This window comes from Scyliorhinus torazame, chromosome 10 (assembly GCF_047496885.1).
Source record: "Scyliorhinus torazame isolate Kashiwa2021f chromosome 10, sScyTor2.1, whole genome shotgun sequence".
Lineage (NCBI taxonomy): Eukaryota > Metazoa > Chordata > Chondrichthyes > Carcharhiniformes > Scyliorhinidae > Scyliorhinus > Scyliorhinus torazame.
Window position 1 is genome coordinate 32,604,707 of NC_092716.1, and position 22,490 is coordinate 32,627,196.

A 22,490-nucleotide genomic window follows, 5' to 3' on the forward strand; every position below is an offset into this window, starting at 1 on the left:
TACCGGGACCTCCCCTACAGAGGGAGCCGGGACGGACCACACCACCTCCTCCTCCCTCGGGGTGCCCGATGGCCCCCAGGCCTCTACATGGGTGGGGGATGCGAACGGACTGGCCATCCGACGCGCCCCCGACATCTGGCGCTGCCAGTCCTGGAGGCCCGTGCTGGTATCGACAGGGGTCTGCAGGTTTGCAGCCATGGAGCCCAGGGGGTTGTCGAACCCTGTCTGCGACAGTGCGACGCCAGCTCGCACATGGCCACTGGCGCCGATGCCCTCAGCGATGGCCTGCTGAGACTGGGCCATGGCCTGCTGAGACTGGGCCATGGCCTGCTGAGACTGGGCTATGGCGTTGAGCGCCTCTGCCATCTGGCGCTGGCACTGGCTCATGGCCTCCTGTGAGAGGGCAGCCATTTCCTGGGCCACAGACGCCGCCTGCACGGAAGGCCCCAGGCCTCGCAAACCGTTCCCCATGTCTGACACCGTCGCACCCATTGCCTCCACCGCGGACGCCACCCGTGCGGTGTCAGCCTGGGTGGCACGCATGACCGGGACCACTCCCAGCTCCTGGACGCGGGTGGACTCCTCCACCTGCGACCGCAGCCGCCGCAAGCCACCCGTCACCCTATTCGCTCGTCTCCGTGTCGGTGGTTGCATCGGATCTATGTGTGGGTGTGGTAACTGCAGGAACCCGGGATCCATCTGGGCGGCAGATGTTCGCTTGGCCTGGGCTGCCCTCCGACCGCCCGGTCCCTCTGCTGCTCCTACCTCCACCTGCTGTACCGGGACGGCTGTGTTGTGCGCACCAGTGAGTGTACCAGACGCCTCATCACTAAAGTGCCCAACCGTGGTGAGTGTTTCTGCGATGGTGGAGGGTGTTGGTGACAGCAGTGGCGTTGTGTCGTGCTCTTCGTCCCACTCTGAGTCCATGGCACTTTGGGGTGGGGGTTCGTCTCCACCCATCCACTCTGAGTCACTGTCCGGTATTTCGTCTTCCCGGGTAGGGGTGTCCTGGGTAGTGCTGTCCCGGGTAGTGCTGTCCCGGGTAGTGCTGTCCCGGGTAGGGGTGTCCTGGGTAGTGGTGTCCCGGGTAGGGGTGTCCTGGATAGTGGTGTCCTGGGTAGTGGTGTCCTGGCTCGGATGTGACGGGGGCCTGTGGCTGCCCCCCTCATCGCTGGGTGGTCGCTCCCGCACGTGACGGGGGGGTCGTCTCCCTGTTGCTCCAGGTCTCTCCGTCTCCCGTGGTGTGCGAGGGGCATCCTGCGGGCGTCGCATGCTGGAGGGTGCGGGTCTCTCCGTCTCCCGTGGTCTCCGAGGGGCATCCTGCGGGCGTCGCATGCTGGAGGGTGCGGGTCTCTCCGTCTCCTGTGGTCTCCGAGGGGCATCCTGCGGGCGTCGCATGCTGGAGGGTGCGGGTCTCTCCGTCTCCCGTGGTCTCCGAGGGGCATCCTGCGGGCGTCGCATGCTGGAGGGTGCGGGTCTCTCCGTCTCCTGTGGTCTCCGAGGGGCATCCTGCGGGCGGTCTGCATCTGCGGGGATGGGTGCCTGGACGTTTGGTCCTGCGATACACAATGAAGCATGCATGGTTAGACATCAGGCAATGATCAGGTGATACGGGGGAGGGGGATATAGGGGAGGGGGGATATGGGGACGGGCTGTTGGTGGCTCACTTGCTCGTGGGGCCCCGACCTCTGCATCAGCACCCTCCCGGTCCTCAGGTCCGCCAGCCAGTTCCAGGGCCCTTTCCTCGTGTACGGTCAGTGGCCTCTCATCAGCGGGCCCTCCTCCAGTCCTCACATGCTCCCTATTGTTGTGTGCGCGCTTCTCCTGTGGGGGGGGGGGTGGTGGCAGGGGTAAAAGGCAACAGTGTTAGGCAGGTATATGAATGCACGCCATCGGTTGCGCGTGCATTGCAGAGGTTAAGGTTAGGGCTGGATTCACTTGGGGATATGGGGGAGGGGGGATATGGGGGAGGGGGGGATATGGGGGAGGGGGGATATGGGGGAGGGGGGGATATGGGGGAGGGGGGATATGGGGGAGGGGGATATGGGGGAGGGGGGAATATGGGGGATATGGGGGAGGGGGGATATGGGGGAGGGGGGATATGGGGGATATGGGGGAGGGGGGATATGGGGGAGGGGGGATATGGGGGAGGGGGATATGGGGGAGGGGGGGATATGGGGGAGGGGGGATATGGGGGAGGGGGGATATGGGGGATATGGGGGAGGGGGGATATGGGGGAGGGGGGGATATGGGGGATATGGGGGAGGGGGGATATGGGGGAGGGGGGATATGGGGGATATGGGGAGGGGGGATATGGGGAGGAGGGATATGGGGGAGGGGGGATATGGGGAGGGGGGATATGGGGGAGGGGGGATATGGGGGAGGGGGGAATATGGGGGATATGGGGGATATGGGGGAGGGGGGATATGGGGGAGGGGGGATATGGGGAGGGGGGATATGGGGGATATGGGGGAGGGGGGATATGGGGGAGGGGGGATATGGGGGATATGGGGGAGGGGGGATATGGGGGAGGGGGGATATGGGGGATATGGGGAGGGGGGATATGGGGGAGGGGGGATATGGGGAGGGGAGGATATGGGGGAGGCTCACCCTGCCTGCTCTGACGAGGTCGTTCACCTTCTTGTGGCACTGGGTGCCTGTCCGTGGTGTTAGGGCCACAGCGGTGACGGCCTCTGCCACCTCCCTCCACAGACGCCGGCTGTGGCGTGGGGCAACTCTGCGGCCGTGCCGGGATACAGGGCGTCCCTCCTCTGCTCCACCGCGTCCAGGAGCGCCTCCACATCGCGTGACTCGAACCTCGGGGCTGAGCGACGGCCAGCCATCAAGTCGGGTGTTGCGGTCGGGTGTTCCGGTCGGGTGGGGGGGAGCTGCGCGGCCTTATGAGCCGTCACGCCGTGCAGCGCGTATGACGCTGCACGGCGTGAACCACTGCGCAAGCGCGGATCCCGTTACGTCGCTGCTAGCCCATTTCGGGCCGCAGACTATCGGCCCATTTTTATGACGTGACACAAGTGGGATTTGCGCCGTTTTTTGCGCCGATCGGCGGAGTTTCCGCCGATAACGGAGAATTTCGCCCCGTATATCTTTGTGTGGTTGTGGGCGAATCTCAGGCATCTGCTTTCTTGCTGCAACGTCTGGTGTCCTTGGCCTGGTTTGGACGTCGCCCCTGGTTGTCTTAACCAGAGTCAACGCAGTGTTCTGAAGTTGACTCAGTGTCTGGTTCTCAACGGAAGTACTTTTTCCCCAATTGGTCGATTTGTATCAGGTTCTCGGGAAGATCCAGGTCGTCTTGCCACTGTTTGATTAGGATTCTCTCCCGCTTCTGTCTCTGGCAGATTAATTCTTCTCATCAAAAGTTAATCCGTTTGTCTCATCATTATTATACCATCTGGGGTAGGACAGTGCTTTCAAACGTTTTTTCCCAGGACCCACTTTTGCCAACCAGCCAAACTTCATTACCCATGCTGGCTGACCTTCGCGACACACGCTGGCCAACATTCGCGACTCATACCGACTGACCTTCGCGGCACACACAACATTCCCTGCCTTTGATTCTAAAGGGGGGCCAACTTGGTCCTCACAATCTCACTCCAGTCAGGTTCATAGGAAGAGAGGGCAACGTGCATATCAGGTGCAGAGTTCAGCCAGCTCCTTTGTGCCTTCTTTGTCTTTGTGAGAACGGAAAATCCAACCTCACACATATAGGTCATCGTGAAGGGCAATAGCAACAAAATGCTTGTTTTACTCAGCACTAGATACTCCTGGGAGATGCTGCTCCAGAATGCTGACAGCCTTGTAGGCTCCTGGCATATTTTTTTTTTTTTACATTTTAGTATCTGTAGTGCACAAAGACTCACGAGAGACGAATAGAGATGAAGTCGATGAGGCTTTATTAAGCGTGACTTGTTCCCCGCAGTTCAGTAGCAGACTGGCCTGCGGGGGAGAACTCCTGGTACTTATACTCCGCCTTCAGGGCGGAGCTAGAGGTCAACAGCCAACCAGGACCCGGGATCTGTCAGCCAATGACATCATGGCTTCACAGTCCCACATGACCCCTAATGCATACTACCACATTCACCCTTTGTTAAAAATGAACCCGGCGGGGTGGTGCTTCGTATGGTGGTAAGGGTTTACAAGGCTGGTCCTGGGAGGAAAACTTTTGCATGTCATCACAGCATGTACAGAGGTTTTTTTGTTTTGAACTATTTACAGTAAAAGGGGGAAAAAGGAAAACGTTCTCGTTACAGTCCACAATATAGTAGTGTTATATCGATGCCACGAGTCGGTCGGGCGGTCTGGTTGTCCTCGTCGATCGCCTCGGCCCCGGTGGTGGTGCTTGTTCCCGTGTTGTCGTCTCCGGGAGCCTTACGGTTTCTGCTTCCGCTTCACTTTTGGTCGGACCTGGGAGGAGGACCGATCCCCCCGGGAAGGGGGCGCTCGCGGGGTGCGCCGGTGGCAGGGAGGGGGTGATTGGTGTCGGGGGGGTGTGCGTGTTGCCGGCGGGCGCCAGATCTCGCAGGGAGACCGTGTCCTGTCGGCCGTCGGGGTACTCCACGTAAGCGTACTGCGGGTTCGCGTGGAGGAGGCAAACCCTCTTGACCAACGGGTCCGATTTGTGCGCCCGCACATGTTTTCGGAGCAGGATGGGTCCTGGGACCGCCAGCCAGGTCGGCAGCGACGTTCCAGAGGAGGACTTCCTGGGGAAGACAAGGAGGCGCTCATGAGGCGTTTGGTTAGTGCTAGTACACAGTAGCGACCGGATGGAGTGGAGAGCGTCCGGGAGGACCTCCTGCCACCATGAAACTGGGAGGTCCCTGGACCGTAGGGCCAGTAGGATGGTCTTCCAGACCGTGCCGTTCTCCCTCTCTACTTGCCCGTTCCCCCGGGGGTTGTAGCTGGTCGTCCTGCTCGAGGCTATACCGTTGCTGAGCAGGAACTGGCGCAGCTCATCACTCATAAAAGAGGACCCCCTGTCGCTGTGGACGTATGCGGGGCAACCGAACAGTGTGAATATGGTGTTAAGGGCTTTAATGACTGTGGCCGCTGTCATGTCAGGGCAGGGGATGGCGAAGGGGAAATGGGAGTACTCGTCTACCACGTTCAGGAAGTGTATGTTGCGGTCGGTGGAGGGGAGGGGCCCTTTGAAATCCAGACTAAGGCGTTCAAAGGGACGGGAAGCCTTGATCAGGTGCGCTCCATCTGGCCTGAAAAAGTGCGGTTTGCACTCTGCGCAGATGTGGCAGTTCCTTGTGACTGTACGGACCTCCTCCACAGAGTAGGGGAGGTTGCGGGACTTTATAAAGTGGTAGAACCGAGTGACCCCCGGGTGGCAGAGGTCCTCGTGGAGGGTTTGGAGGCGGTTAATTTGTGCGTTGGCACATGTACCGCGGGATAGGGCGTCGGACGGCTCGTTCAGCTTTTCGGGACGGTACATGATCTCATAGTTGAAGGTGGAGAGCTCGATCCTCCACCTTAAGATCTTGTCGTTCTTAATTTTGCCCCGCTGTGCATTATCGAACATGAAGGCTACCGACCGTTGGTCCGTGAGGAGAGTGAATCTCCTGCCGGCCAGGTAATGCCTCCAATGTCGCACAGCTTCCACTATGGCTTGGGCTTCCTTTTCCACTGAGGAGTGGCGGATTTCTGAAGCGTGGAGGGTTCGGGAGAAAAAGGCCACGGGCCTGCCCGCTTGGTTAAGGGTGGCCGCTAGAGCTACATCGGAGGCGTCGCTCTCGACCTGGAAGGGGAGGGACTCGTCGATGGCGCGCATCGTGGCCTTTGCGATATCCGCTTTGATGCGGCTGAAGGCCTGGCAAGCCTCTGTCGACAGAGGGAAGGTCGTGGTCTGTATTAGGGGGCAGGCATTGTCTGCGTACTGGGGGACCCACTGGGCGTAATATGAAAAAAACCCCAGGCAGCGTTTTAGGGCTTTTGAGTAGTGCGGGAGGGGAAATTCCATGAGGGGGCGCATGCGTTCGGGGTCGGGGCCTATTATCCCATTGCGCACTACATATCCCAAGATGGCTAGCCGGTTTGTGCTAAACACGCACTTGTCCTCGTTGTATGTGAGGTTCAAGGCTTTAGCGGTCTGGAGGAATTTTTGGAGGTTGGCGTCGTGGTCCTGCTGATCGTGGCTGCAGATGGTTACGTTGTCGAGGTACGGGAACGTGGCCTGCAACCCGTGTTGATCAACCATTCGGTCCATCTCTCGTTGGAAGACCGAGACCCCGTTTGTGACGCCAAATGGGACCCTTAGGAAGTGGTATAATCGCCCGTCTGCCTCGAAGGCTGTGTACTTGCGGTCACTTGGGCAGATGGGGAGCTGATGGTAGGCGGACTTGAGGTCCACGGTGGAGAAGACCTTATATTGGGCAATCCGATTGACCATGTCGGATATGCGGGGGAGAGGGTACGCATCTAGTTGTGTGTACCTGTTGATGGTCTGGCTATAGTCTATGACCATCCTTTGCTTCTCCCCTGTCTTTACTACTACCACCTGTGCTCTCCAGGGACTGTTGCTGGCCTGGATTATGCCTTATTTCAGTAGCCGCTGGACTTCGGACCGAATGAATGTCCGGTCCTGGGCGCTGTACCGTCTGCTCCTAGTGGCGACGGGTTTGCAATCCGGGGTGAGGTTTGCAAACAAGGATGGGGGCTCAACCTTGAGGGTTGCGAGTCCGCAGATAGTGAGTGGGGGTATTGGGCCGCCGAATTGAAACGTTAGGCTCTGCAGGTTGCACTGGAAATCTAATCCCAGTAATGTGGGCGCGCAGAGTTGGGGAAGGACGTAGAGCCTGTAGTTTTTGAACTCCCTCCCTTGCACCGTTAGGGTCACTATGCAGAAGCCTTTAATCTGTACGGAGTGGGATCCTGCAGCTAGGGAAATCTTTTGCGCACTGGGACGGATGGTCAAAAAACAGCGTCTTACCGTGTCGGGGTGGATGAAGCTTTCCGTGCTCCCTGAGTCGACCAGGCATGGTGTCTCGTGCCCGTTTATCAGCACCGTTGTTGTCGTCGTCTGGAGCGTCATTGAGGCCAGACGTGATCGTAGTGCTTGAGCGTCTTCCTCGAACCCCGTGGAGCCGTCGACACTGGGGTCCGTTGTTGCTGTCCAAGATGGCGGCGGGGGTGAACAAAATGGCCGCCCCCATGCATCGCACATGGCTGGGGGTCACAAGATGGCGGCGGGGGTGGACAAAATGGCCGTCCCCATGCGTCGCACAGGTCTGGGGGATCCCAAGATGGCGGCGCCCCTCCCCTTGTGGTGGCCGGGACCCAAAATGGCGGCGCCTGCGGGTCGCACATGGGGCGCTGGGGGGGTTGGGGAGCGTCAGAAACGCGCAGATCGCCTTGTTCTCCGGGGACAGCGGTAGTTGGGACCCAAACTGGCTGCGCCTGCGGGTCGTACATGGGGCGCTGGACAGCGGTGGCCGGGACCCAAACTGGTTGCGCCTGCGGGTCGTACATGGGGCGCTGGGGGGGTTGGGGAGCGTTAGAAGCGCGCAGGAATCCTTGTTCGCCGGGGACAGCGGCGACCTCCCGGGACCGGCACACAGCCGCGAAATGGCCCTTTTTCCCGCAGCTCTTACAAATCGCTGCGCGGGACGGGCAGCGCTGCCGGGGGTGTTTCGCCTGGCCGCAGAAATAGCAGCGGGCTCCCCCGGGACGACTTGGCGTCTGAACCGCGCAAGCCTGTGGGGTGGGGGGGATGGGGGGGGTTTGTCGCGACGGGGGTCCACGGAGCCCAAGGGGCTGCCGCGCGGTCGGGGCCGTAGGCGCGGGCGTTTCGCGCGGCCGCATCTAGTGAGGCTGCAAGGGCCCGTGCCTCTGAGAGTCCTAGCGACTCTTTTTCTAAAAGTCTTTGGCGAACTTGGGAAGAGTTCATACCAGCCACAAAAGCATCACGCATCAACATGTCCGTGTGTTCCATCGCGTTTACCGGCGGGCAGCTGCAGGCCCGTCCCAAAATTAGTAGCGCGGCGTAGAAATCATCTATCGATTCTCCGGGACTTTGCCGTCTCGTTGCGAGTTGGTAGCGTGCGTAGATCTGGTTCACTGGGCGAACATAGATGCTTTTTAGTGCTGCGAACGCCGTCTGGTAATCCTCTGCGTCTTCGATGAGAGGGAAAATTTCCGGGCTTACCCTCGAGTGCAGGACCTGTAGTTTCTGGTCTTCGGTGACCCGGCCGGGGGCCGTTCTGAGGTAGGCCTCGAAACAAGTCTGCCAGTGTTTGAAAACTGCTGCTGAGTTCACTGCGTTGGGGCTGATCCTCAGGCATTCCGGGATGATCCTGAGCTCCATAGTTCTTCTAAGCACGCTTAATAAATTGTAGCGCACAAAGACTCACGAGAGACGAATAGAGATGAAGTCGATGAGACTTTATTAAGCGTGACTTGTTCCCCGCAGTTCAGTAGCAGACTGGCCTGCGGGGGAGAACTCCTGGTTCTTATACTCCGCCTTCAGGGCGGAGCTAGAGGTCAACAGCCAACCAGGACCCGGGATCTGTCAGCCAATGACATCACGGCTTCACAGTCCCACATGACCCCTAATGCATACTACCACAGTATCCAATTTGTTTTTTCCAATTAATGGGCAATTTAGCGTGGCCAATCAACCTACCCAGAGCCAGGATCGAACATGGGACCTCGTCGTCGTGAGGTGACAATGCTAACCACTGCGCCACCGTGCTGCCCTCTCTTGGCATGTTTTTTAAATAGATTTAGAGTACCCAATTCATTTTTCCAATTAAGGGGCAATTTAGCATGGCCAATCCACCTACCCAGCACATCTTTGGGTTGTGGGAGCGAAACACGGGGAGAATGTGCAAACTCCACACGGACAGTGACCCAGAGCCGGGATCGAACCTGGGACCTCGGCGCCGTGAGGCAGCAGTGTTAACCAAGGCACCGCCATGCTGCCCCACCTCTTGCCATGAATTAATGTGCTATCACAGGTCAGGTACATCAGTGTAGTCGTCTTCACAGTCCTCTTGCTTTGCTTGGCTGCAGCTAGAAAATGGAAGAAGTTCTCCTCCGTGATTTGGCATCAAAAGCACTTACATGGAGGGTGCTTGACCCGCTCACTTCTGCTGCTTCTGGCCGGAAGACTGCACACAGACTCATCGGCTCCTCATTTAAAAGGCGGCAGTGGCTGCCATTCTCAATATTGATCACGCAACCCTCCCGACACCCGCCCGTGACCGGGGCGTGGGTTGCAACCCGCACTTTGAGGTATCGTGGTGTAGGAGACCAGTCCTGTCTGTGCTAAGATTGTGGCCCTTGTGGTATAGTTCCTTACCAGAACTTCTTGGCCATGGTGAAATGTACGGGACGGGATTCTTCCGCGGCGGGATTCTCTGCTTCTTCGGCAGCGCACTCACACCCTCAGATTTCCCGACAGCTTGTAGGTGGCCACAATGGGATGGAGAATCCCGCTGCTGACGTTTCGCCTTCTTCTCCCGCTGTTTGAACTGATCCTGCTGCTTTTGTCTTGGGTGATTTTGACAAATCAAATGCTATGCATAGTTGATGTCTAACCATTAATTACACTGGAGAAACTTGGGTTGTTGAGTGCGCAGTATTCCCATACGCAATCAGGAATTGGCTCAAGCGTTTAGACAATGAATCTTGTTCTCTAATTACCTTCAATTAATTTTTCGTCATTTGTACAAAATATTCTGCCAGCCATTTGTCGCAGGATGATAAGGAGTGGATCAGATTTGTTGAGTTCCTTTCTCCTTCAGGTAGTGTACAAACTCTTGGGCAATGAACTGCGGCCCATTATCACTCTTGAGTTGTTCAAGGTAACTGAACCTGCTGAAGGTTTCACACAATCTCTTAATTGTTTTCTCCACTGACGTTTTCATGGTGCCAACTTCAGGCCATTTCAATTGGGCAATCTTTCATGGTTTTAGCCACTCCCTGGCCACACAGTTAGCAATTGCCCTTCCATTAATGGCCAGCATCAATCATCTCCTCCACGGGAGTTAGGCCATGCATGTTAGCTCCAGTTAGCTACCACTGCCTCTGACTGTGCACCATCTTGTCTTGCATGAGAGACAAAAGTGTGTTTGCTGCAATCTGTTTGGGCGATGTGGTTGTCATAGTTGAATAGCTGCCAGTATGTGCATGCAGTAAGGTGTGGATGTGAGGCTTACAGCAGAGCTATGTGGTTGCAGGTGTGGTGAAGCATATGAATGTGAGTCATCAATGCCCGGTTGTTAGGGATTGTTTGTCGGTGAGTGACCAGTGTGTGGTGAACTAAGCACTGCCTGAGACTAGTGGTGCAGCTAGCTGGAATATGGCATTTGAAAGTGCATCCACTGACCTTGATCACCGACCTTGATCACTTGTATGAGGTTATTGAAAATCTTGTGGCACTGTGTCCAAGTCCTCAGGGCTTGAGTCCTGCCATTGATTTCTACCGCTACCTGCTCCCACTACCTTTGCCCTGTGTGTCAGGCAGGCCTCCTGGCCCACTATGGATTCAGGATATCTCTCCTCTTTTCCACCTCATCCACTAAGCTCTTCAGTGCAGCATTCAAAAACCTTGGAGCAGATCTCTTTCCGACAATGGGCCATCCCTCACTGTTTCCAAGGGCAGATTCACTTCTTGCACAGCCACCAGCACCAGCTCCTGCCACAGTGCACCTCCCCTTTAAGAGGTGGTGACTAGTTTTAAACCGCAACGGCTAGCTTTACGCGGCGCTACAACACTCGGCCCCTGTTATTGAACAGTCTGGTTAGTATTGGCTGAACACAAAGATCAGGAGCAGTTGACATGATGCAGGCCTGCTCCCTGCATTCCAATCAACGCCCATCTTTCGGGGCTATCCAATTTACCTATTGGCATCCTTTATGATGGTATCTTTAACAATTGTAAATTGGTTTTAGCAAGGATCCAACTCCAATAGCATCGTGTTTTGCATATACTTTCAATAACAACCAACATTATTAAAACATAGGACACGACTTGAGTTAGACACAGATGCCAAGAAACATCTCGCTATTCAACTTTGCCGGTTTTTTGGGGCCTCGGGAGATTCTCTCCACCAAGGCCACACTTAGCCCGCCAGCAGGAAAGGCTCCTTGCAGATCGTTCACCATTTGGGAAGGCTGCCCAGATCCTCCTCTCCCCCCCTTTTAGGCCCCCCCTTCTAATTGTTGACCTCCCTGTCACCCCCCCCCCAAACCTTGGGAGGATCCCGGGGATCCCCCCTAATCCCCCTCTACATTGTAAGGTCCCCCGTCCCCCCAGCCCGATGCCTGGCAGGGATAACCTGGCACCTGGGCTCCCTGGCACTGCCAGCATGGTGGTGTCAAGGTGCCTGGGTGCCAGAGGGAGAGCCAAGATGCCACCTGCCCCAGCCCCAACTACCCCGGAGTCAATGGACTGATGAGACCCCCCCCCCCCATTGCAGTTACACCTGATCCATATTTGTTTGGATCTTTGGCGCATCATGTTAAATCTTCTGATGATCATTTTAGATAACACTTTCCTTCCAGACTTGTTGCCATGCTTCTAATTCAGAATGTTCCGTTCTTCTAACTGAATGCTCTGGTGATAATTCAATATTATTCTTTAAAATGGAGAGTGGATCGGGGGAAACGGGTTTTGATTCACGTGGTACCAGCACCAATATTCGGGAAAGAGGGATCTGTACCCTCTTTAAGGAATGATATAATAGCATTGGAAGCAACACAGAGCAGGTTCACTTGACCGATTCCTGGGATGAAGAGCCAGTCTTATGAGGAAAGGTTTGGTAAGTAGGTCTTGTATTAATTGGAATTTAGAAGAATGAGAGGTGATCTTAGTGAAATATCCAAGATCCTGTGGGGACTTGACAGGGTGGACGCTGAAAGAATTTTCCCTCGAATGGGCGAGACTAGAACTAGGGGTCACCCGGGGTCTCCTATTTAAGGGGTTGAGGAGAAATCTTTTATTCTCAGAGGGTTGTTCGTCTTCCTCAAAGGGAAGTGGGTCACTGAATATTTGTAAGGCAGAGGCGGATAGATTCTTGACTGACAAGGGGTCAAAGAATATAGAGGGTAGACAGGAAAGTAGAGACCACAATTAGATCAACCATGATCTTATCAAATGGTGGAGCAGTGCTCAAAGGGGCTGCTTCTGCTCCTAATTTGTAGGCCCGTATGTTGTGCAGTAGAAGTACCCACCTGCCAAACTGAGATTGTTGAGCACAAAGTCAGTGCCGTAGAACACCGTGAAGCAGGCATCATCGCTGTATTTGTCTTTCAGATCTTTTGAAATCTGCTCAAAGTCCTTCGAGTTTTTGCCAAAGCGGATCTCTTTGATCTCTTGTAGGTCAACTGAAAGCAAACAAAATATATTTATATGAGGTGCTGCACACTGACTGCTGGAAGATAACATTTCACAGTTAAGCTGGAGGGCGCAAGGGCAGCAGTGATGACAACTGGTCAGAGAAGACAAATAGCAGACAGCGTGATTTTGGCACTCGTTCACAGAGCATTCCCACTGTTTTTGATTATAGATGGCATGCTGTAGAAAAACTGATATTGCACTGAGGCACTCAGTTTTTGATGAGCCTTTCAAAGAAATGCAATATAAGCAGAACTAGGATTTCCATGTGTATCGTCCGAACGTTAAAGTAGATGGATTATTTTTCAAAATATTACTGAAGCACCATGTGATAAAGTCCCAGGAGGATCTTGCAGGTGAATAAAAGCAAGTTTATTATAGGCATAGAAAACGGTCGCTATGGGAGCGTACACACAATCAGTCCCCGTCGGGACTACCAGGATGCCGGTCCCTGTCTTTTACACAGTCCGGTAACAAGCTCCAGCTGAGCTGGCCTCCACCCTCTAGCTGGGGTAGCTCCTATTCCATGAGTCCCACAGGGATATCGATTAGTGTATTCCCGTGTGGGCTATTACACATGTTCATACTTGTACCTTGAACCGAGCCTTTTCAGAAGCACTCTATTAAAATGTTTTCCCTGTCAAAATTTATTTTCTGTTTAAAGTTCCTTTGTTATCATGTGCCACTTTATTGAACAAGAGGTCAGAGTTATGTCTTTGTTGTGTCTGGATGACTCTTTGACAAAGAGTCATCCAGACTCGGAGCGTTAGCTCCCTTTTCTCTCCGCAGATGCTGTCAGACCTGCTGAGAATGTCCTGTGTTTTCTATTTTTGTGTCAGAGTCATATCGCACTCCCAGGCCTCTGGAATTATGTAATTGACCGTAAAAAGATGCCCACTTATTTTCCCTCTCTCCCTGTTTTGGAACTGACTTTGCTTCCAGTATTATCACAGACACTTTAAGGAGGCGGGCTCCATGGAACACATGTCTGGCCCAAGGCCAATCCCGCGGGAGCAGGTGAACCTCGGCCAATGGAGAGTTTGGGGCCCTGGAAGCAAGACCCAGGTGTGGACCAGGGAACCGAAGTGTTGTATACTGTTCTGCGCCCAATTCCCACACGATGCCCGAAACCTTGTAACCCCACCTAACCTAACCTAACCTAACCTAATCTTTAGACACTGAGGGACAATTTAGCATGGTCAATCCACCTAACCTGGACATTTTTGGAGCACACGGAGGAACCCTACGCAGACACGGGGAGAAGGTACAAACTCCACACAGTCACCCGAGGTCGGAATCGAACCACGGTTCCTGGCGCTGTGAGACAGCAGTGCTAACCATTGTGCTACCGTGGCGCCCCTGCCACCGTGTCACCCCTCACCTTGTTTTAGACTTCCACAAGAAGGCTGGGGCTCAGATGGTGGAACTTTAATCTCAGAGTCATAAAGTTCTGCGTTCAAGTACCACTCAAACCCAAGTCGTAAAGTGGCCTGAAGTGATCATATCGTCATCCAGAGCCAACTTGTCTAATTTCACAGCCATGCAATGGAAAGGTCCATTATACCGACGGATTTGAAGATATGGGGCGAAATTCTCCTACCCGCCCCGCCACATTTCTGCGCCGACCGGCCGGCGGGAGTCTCCATAACACCGGCCGGTCAATGGGGTTTCCCATTGTGGGGCACCCCCACGCCGTCGGGAAACCCCCGAGCGCCGGCAGAACGGAGACTCCCGCCGGCGGAGAATGACGCCCATGAAATGCAGTATAAATATGTAATACCTGTCTCATTTCAATAACACATGGGAGAAACAAATTATCTGATCAAATAAATATTTTGGTTTGTCAGGGAAATGATAGGTCTTCCCTGGTTTTCAGTGTTGGCTGATATTCAAACTAGAAGTGAGCAAACAGCCTCCAGTGCAATACAATTCAAATTATAGCCAAATGCAAACCAGTAGAAACATCCAAACACCCATTCAGTGTATTGAGAAAAGTGAAACTCTGCTTTGCTTGCTGATACTGTTGTGACTCACATACCGACACCAGCACCTAACCACACTGGCTGAAGCTCTGGTTTCAGGCCCTGAACTGCTTTGTCCGTCCTCGTTTAAGACCCTCAATGAAACACACCTCCTTGGCCAAATGGATAGGGGCCCCATTAGCTCCTTTGCTTTTGGCTTGGCACTTCTTTTCTTTGTTCTTTTATGCGTCTCTGAAGTTACCTCAGGCATTTTTCTATGTTACAGGTCTGAAATAAATGCAAGTTGTTTTCACTGAAAATTAAAATGAGCATCTGACTGTAAATCCAACAAAGCAAATTTGTTACAGCAAAAGGTAACGTGCTTGGAATAGACCATACTGGCCTTTTTTTTCCAATAAGAACCTAAGAATTATGAGGCTCTTCAAGTCTGCTGCATCACGGTAGCACAAGTGGATAGCACTGTGGCTTCACAGCGCCAGGGTCCCAGGTTCAATTCCCCGCTGGGTCACTGTCTGTGCGGAGTCTGCACGTTCTCCCCGTATCTGCGTGGGTTTTCCTCCATGTGCTCTGGTTTCCTCCCACAGTCCAAAGATGTGCAGGCTCAGTGGATTGGCCATGCTAAATTGCCCTACGTGTCCAAAAAGGTTAGGATGGGGTTATTGGGGTACGGGGATGAGGCGGAAGTGAGGGCTTAAGTGGGTCGGTGCAGACTCGATGGGCTGAATGGCCTCCTTCGGCACTGTAAGTGCTATGTTCTGTCATTCAAGAAAATCGTGGCCAATTGTCTACCACAACTCTTCTTTCCTGCACTATCCCCAAATCCCGTAAATTTCCTTTGATTACTGTCCTCTACATACTTAAAGGCCAGGCATCCACTGCTCCTGGGGATACACAGTTCAAAGGTTCTTTTTTTTCTTATTTAGAGTACCCAATTCATTTTTTTCCCCCAATGAAGGGACTATTTAGCGTGGCCAATCCACCTATCCTGCACATCTTTGGGTTGTGGGGGAGAGACCCACGCAGACACGGGGAGAATGCGCAAACTCCACATGGACAGTGACCCGGGGCCGGGAGGCAGCAGTGCTAACCACTGTGCCACTGTGCCGCCCCAATTTCAAAGATTCATAAACATTTATGTGAAGAAATTTATCGTCTTCTCAATCCCAACTAGCCAACCAATTATTCTGAGACTGCGACCCCTATTTTAGACTCTCTGGCCAGGAGAAACATCTTCCCCACGTCTACCCATTAAATTCAAAAATGTCCAATTGCACAAAGAAATACAGGATAAAATTGCTAACCGTCAACTAAAGGTCAGTGTTCTTATTGCCGTAACATAATGAATAGGATTCAGCATGAAAGACTCTGGACTATCATTGTATCAAAGGATTCTGAAATCACCCTTATGCTTCAATATCTTGAACCTCTTATTTCACCCACATGGTAAATCTAACCACAGTATTTTTTCTCATGAAGACTGGATCCTGATGAAACATTTGCACGTTACAAGTTGCAAAATAACATCAGGCCGGAAAAGCAGAACATGGGCCCAAAGACTTGATCAGCCACCATTTTAATAGTAACAGGTACTCCAATGCCCATTGACATTCACAGGGAAAAAATGCAATCTCATTTCAAGTTCGATTGAGATGTAACACACATCTTTTTTTTAAAATCTGCTGCTAAAATAAAGCGTGCACGTTGCAGCAACCAGATAAGAAATGCATGCTTGAAGTATGGTACTAGGAAGAGCACAAGGAAGTGGTTTTGTGGCACAAAAGTCACAACTGCGAGGCAGTGTACTTCCTTACAGAAGTAGGATGGAGTAAGGGAGAGCGTTCATTTCTTTTTGCCGCAGGGGCCTGTCAACACTCTGACACACTCAGCTCCTGCAGTTTGGAAAAACACTTGGACTTGGACTCAAGGCCAGTGCAGGCCTTTGTTTCCTCAAAGCAATTTGTTTGTTTACAGATCAGAACTTGAAATCCTTAAAGTGACACCACCGGAACTTCTCTTCCACTTGGATCACAATATACCAACAAAACGATTTGTGAATGTATATGACGGAATCATTAACGTTACTCCTGAACTAACTTTGGAAACATGGTAGAAATGATAACATTTTCTGCACAAGAGTAATGGGGTTTAGTCTCAAATCCTAAAATGGCAGCATATCGTGGGAAGCTTGCAGTTTTGTAAAAGGGATGGGACGGGGCAAGGTGTGATTAAAGATTAGATTTGAATGTATGTCAATGCATGCCATTTACGGCTCATCTAAAATCCTGCCATTCATATCCTACTCTGCACCAAGTCCCACACAGCCATCATTCACATTCTCATTGACACATTTGGCTTACAGTGAATAGAACATAGAACAGTACAGCGCCGAACAGGCCCGTCGGCCCTCGATGTTGTGCCGAACTTTGTCCGAAACCAAGATCAAGCTATCCCACTCCCTGTCATTCTGGTGTGCTCCATGTGCCTATCCAATAACCGTTTGAAAGTTCCTAAAGTGTCCGACTCCACTATCACAGCAGGCAGTCCATTCCACACCCTAACCACTCTCTGAGTAAAGAACCTACCTCGGACATCCCTCCTATATCTCCCACCCCGAACCTTATAGTTATGCCCCCTTGTAACAGCTACATCCACCCAAGGAAATAGTCTTTGAACGTCCACTCTATCTATCCCCCTCATCATCTTATAAACCTCTATTAAGTCACCTCTCATCCTCCTTTGCTCCAATGAGAAAAGCCGTAGTTCCCTCAACCTTTCCTCATAAGACCTACCCTCCAATCCAGGCAGCATCCTGGTAAATCTCCTTTGCACCCTTTCCAATGCTTCCTCATCCTGCCTATAATGAGGTGACCAGAACTGCACACAATACTCCAAATGTGGTCTCACCAAGGTCCTGTACAGTTGCAGCATAACCCCACTGCTCTTAAACTCAAGCCCCCTGTTAATAAACGCTAATACACCAACGGCCTTCTTCACGGCTCTATCCACTTGAATGGAAATCTTCAGAGATCTGTGGACATGAAACCCAAGATCTCTCTGTTCCTCCACATTCCTCAGAACCCTGCCGTTGACCCTGTAATTCGCATTCAAATTTGTCCTACCAAAATGAATCACCTCGCACTTATCAGGGTTAAACTCCATCTGCCATTTTCCGGCCCAGCTCGGCATCCTATCAATGCCTCTTCAGCCTACAACAGCCCTCCACCTCATCCACTACTTCACCAATCTTGGTGTCATCAGCAAATTTACTGACCCACCCTTCAGCCCCCTCCTCCAAGTCATTTATAAAAATCACAAATAGCAGAGGATCCAGCACTGATCCCTTTGGTATACCAGTCTGAAAATTTTCCATCCACCACCACCCTCTGTCTTCTATGTGATAGCCAGTTACCTATCCAATTGACCAAATTTCCCTCTATCCCACACCTCCTTACTTTCTTCATGAGCCGACCATGGGGAACCTTATCAAACGCCTTACTGAAATCCATGTATACGACATCGACTGATCTACCTTCATCTACACACTTAGTTACCTCCTCAAAGAATTCAATCAAATTTGTGAAGCAAGACTTGCCCGTCACGAATCCGTGTTGACTATCCCGGATTAAGCTGCATCTTTCCAAATGGTCATTAATCCTATCTCTCAGGACCCTTTCCATTAACTTACCGACCACCGAAGTGAGGCCTATAATTACTAGGGTCATTCCTATTTCCTTTCTTGAACAGAGGAACAACATTCGCCACTCTCCAGTCCTCTGGCACTATCCCCGTGCAAAGTCTTACAACACCAGGTTAAACTCCAACAGGTTTGTTTCGATGTCACAAGCTTTCGGAGCGCTGCTCCTTCCTCAGGTGAATGAAGAGGTATGTTCCAGAAACACATATATAGACAAATTCAAAGATGCCAAACAATGCTTGGAATGCGACCATTAGCAGGTGATTAAATCTTTACAGATCCAGAGATGGGGTAACCCCAGGTTAAAGAGGTGTGAATTGCATCAAGCCAGGACAGTTGGTAGGATTTCGCAGGCCAGATGGTGGGGGATGAATGTAATGTGACATGAATCCCAGGTCCCGGTTGAGGCCGCACTCATGTGTGCGGAACTTGGCTATAAGTTTCTGCTCGGCGATTCTGCGTTGTTGCGCGTCCTGAAGGCCGCCTTGGAGAACGCTTACCCAGAGATCAGAGGCTGAATGCCCTTGACTGCTGAAGTGTTCGCCGACTGGAAGGGAACATTCCTGCCTGGTGATTGTTGCGCGATGTCCGTTCATTCGTTGTCGCAGCGTCTGCATGGTCTCGCCAATGTACCACGCTTCGGGACATCCTTTCCTGCAGCGTATGAGGTAGACAACATTGGCCGAGTCGCACGAGTATGTACCGCGTACCTGGTGGGTGGTGTTCTCGCGTGTAATAGTGGTATCCATGTCAATGATCTGGCACGTCTTGCAGAGATTGCCATGGCAGGGTTGTGTGGTGTCGTGGTCACTGTTCTGAAGACTGGGTAGTTTGCTGCAAACAATGGTTCGTTTGAGGTTGCGCGGTTGTTTGAAGGCAAGTAGTGGGGGTGTGGGGATGACCTTGGCAAGATGTTCATCGTCATCAATGACGTGTTGAAGGCTGTGAAGAAGATGACGTAGTTTCTCCGCTCCGGGAAAGTACTGGACGACGAAGGGTATTCTGTCGGTTGTGTCCCATGTCTGTCTTCTCCACATCATGACTATCCCCGTGGACAGTGAGGACCCAAAGATCAAAGCTAAAGGCTCTGCAATCTCATCCCTTGCCTCCCAAAGAATCCTAGGATATATCCCATCTGGCCCAGGGGACTTGTCGACCGTCGGGTTTTTCAAAATTGCTAATACATCTTCCCTCAGAACATCTACCTCCTCCAGCCTACCCGCCTGTATCACACTCTCATCCTCAAAAACATAGTCGCTCTCCTCAGTGAACACTGAAGAAGAGTATTCATTCAACGTCTCTCCTATCTCTTCTGACTCCATGCACAAGTTCCCACTACTGTCCTTGATCAGCCCTAACCTCACCCTGGTAATTCTTTTATTTCTCACATAAAGAGTAAAAAGCCTTGGAGTTTTCCTTGATCCGACCCGCCTAGCTCTCCTAAGCCCTTTTTGTAGCTCATTCCTTGCTACCTTGTAACTCTCAAGCGACCAAACTGAACCTTGTTTCTCATCCTTACATACGCTTCCTTTTTCCTCTTGACAAGACATTCAACCTCTTTTGTGAAACATGGTTCCCTCACACGGCCATTTCCTCCCTGCCTGACAGGGACATGCCTATCAAGGACACGCAGTATTTGTTCCTTGAACAAGCTCCACTTTTCATTTGTGCCTTTCCCTGACAGTTTCTGTTCCCATCTTATGCTCCCTAATTCTTGCCTAATTGCATCATAATTACTCCTCCCCCAATTATTAACCTTGCCCTGCTGTATGGCCCTACCCCTCTCCATTGCAATAATGAAAGACACCGAATTGTCGTCACTATCTCCAAAGTGCTCTCCCACAAACAAATCTAACACTTAGCCCGGTTCATTACCCAGTACCAAATCCAGTGTGGCCCCACCTCTTGTCGGCCTATCCACATATTGTGTCAGGAAACCCTTCTGCACACACTGTACAAAAACTGCCCCATCCGAACTGTTCGACCTATAGAGGTTCCAATCAATATTTGGAAAGTTAAAGTCACCCATGACAACTAACCTGAGACCTCCACACCTATCCATAATCTGCTTTGCAATTTCTTCCTCCACATCTCTATTACTATTTGGGGGTCTATAGAAAACTCCTAACAACATGACCGCCCCTTTCCTATTTCTAACTTCAGCCCATATTACCTCAGTAGGCAGATCCCCTCAAACTGCCTTTCTGCAGCCGTTAAACTATCCTTGATTAACAATGCTACTCCTCCATCTCTTTTACCACCTTCCCTACTCTTACTGAAACATCTATACCCCGGAACTTCCAACAACTATTCCTGTCCCTGTTCTAACCATGTCTCCGTAATGGCCACAACATCGTAGTCCCAAGTACCAATCCACGCTCCAAGTTCACCTACTTTATTCCGGATGCTCCTTGCATTAAAGTAGACACACTTCAACCCACCTTCCTGCCTGCCGGTACACCCCTGCGACCTCGATACCCTCCTCAGTACCTCACTACTCTCAACACTGGCTTCTGGACTACAGCTCGTTTTCCCATCTCCCTGACAAATTAGTTGAAACCCCCCCGAAGAGCCGTAGCAAATTGTCCTCCCAGGATATTGGTGCCCCTCTGGTTCAGGTGCAAACAGTCCTGTTTGTACAGGTCTCACCTTCCCCAGAATGTGCTCCAATTATCCATGTAACTGAAACCCTCCCTCCTACACCATCCCTGCAGCCACGTGTTTATCTGCACTCTCTTCCTGTTCCTCAACTCGCTAGCACGTGGCACTGGCAATAAACCAGAGATGACAACATAGTTTGTCCTGGCTCTCAGCTTCCACCCTAACTCCCTAAATTCCTGTTTTAAATCCCCATCCCTACTCTTACCTATGTTGTTGGTATCGATGTGTACCACGACTTGTGACTGCTCCCCCTCCCCCTTAAGGATTCTGAAAACATGGTCAAGACGTCACGGACCCTGGCACCAGGGAGGCAACATACCATCCGTGAGTCTCTTTCGTTGCCACAGAACCGTCTATCTGTCCCTCTAACTATCGAGTCCCCAATAACTATTGCTCTCCTGCTCTCCCCCCTTCCCTTCTGAGCCACAGGGACGGGCTCAGTGCTGGAGATCCGGTCACCGTGGCTTACCCCTGGTAAGTCCCCCCACCTCCACCAGTATCCAAAGCGGTATACTTGTTACTAAGGGGAACGACCACAGGGGATCCCTATACTGACTGCTTCCTCCCAGCCCCTCTCACCATCACCCATCTATCATCATTCTTCGGAGTAACTACATCCCTGAAACTACTATCTATGACCACCTCTGCCTTCCGAATGATCCGAAGTACATCCAGCTCCAGCTACAGTTCCCTAACGCGGTTTTTGAGGAGCTGGAGATGGGTGCACTTCCCACAGGTGAAATCAGCAGGGACACTGACGGCGTCCCTCACCTCAAACATTTTGCAGGAGGAACATTGCACTGCCTTCCCTGCCATCCCCTCTAGATAACTTGCGGTAAAAACAAGAAAAAGAAAGAAAGAGCTTACCGCCCAACTTAAATACAGGTAAAAATACAGGTAAAAATAAAACACTTAACCAGCAACCACTGCATCTCTCGGCTGTCTCTCCTCTCGCACTGTTTTCACTCTCCCGGCTGTGTCTCCTCTCGCGCTGTTTTCAATGTCCCGGCTGTCTCTCCTCTCGCGCTGTTTTCACTCTCCCGGCTCACTCTCCTCTCGCGCTGTTTTCAATGTCCCGGCTGTCTCTCCTCCCGCGCTGTTTTCACTCTCCCGGCTGTCTCTCCTCCCGCGCTGTTTTCACTCTCCCGGCTGTCTCTCCTCTCGCACTGTTTTCACTCTCCCGGCTGTCTCTCCTCTCGCGCTGTTTTCAATGTCCCGGCTGTCTCTCCTCCCGCGCTGTTTTCACTCTCCCGGCTGTCTCTCCTCTCGCGCTGTTTTCAATGTCCCGGCTGTCTCTCCTCCCGCGCTGTTTTCACTCTCCCGGCTGTCTCTCCTCTCGCGCTGTTTTCACTCTCCCGGCTGTCTCTCCACTCGCGCTGTTTTCACTCTCCCGGCTGTCTCTCCTCTCGCGCTGTTTTCACTCTCCCGGCTGTCTCTCCTCTCGCGCTGTTTTCACTCTCCCGGCTGTCTCTCCTCTCGCGCTGTTTTCACTCTCCCGGCTGTCTCTCCTCTCACGCTGTTTTCACTGTCCCGGCTGTCTCTCCTCCTGCGCTGTTTTCACTGTCCCGGCTGTCTCTCCTCTCGCGCTGTTTTCACTGTCCCGGCTGTCTCTCCTCCCGCGCTGTTTTCACTCTCCCGGCTCTCTCTCCTCTCGCGCTGTTTTCAATGTCCCGGCTGTCTCTCCTCTCGCGCTGTTTTCACTGTCCCGGCTGTCTCTCCTCTCGCGCTGTTTTCAATGTCCCGACTGTCTCTCCTCCCGCGCTGTTTTCACTGTCCCGGCTGTCTCTCCTCTCGC

General features: G+C 52.5%; 1 protein-coding gene across 1 annotated transcript in view; it reads right to left on the reverse strand.

The window, feature by feature from the left end:
• The window catches only part of plcg2 (phospholipase C, gamma 2), a 291,774-nt gene that overhangs the window by 118,485 nt on the left and 150,799 nt on the right, over nucleotides 1-22,490 (reverse strand). The window contains exon 2 of the mRNA XM_072517925.1: nucleotides 12,196-12,348. Coding sequence (XP_072374026.1) covers nucleotides 12,196-12,348 — 153 coding nt within the window. The remainder of the gene's footprint in view (nucleotides 1-12,195; nucleotides 12,349-22,490) is intronic.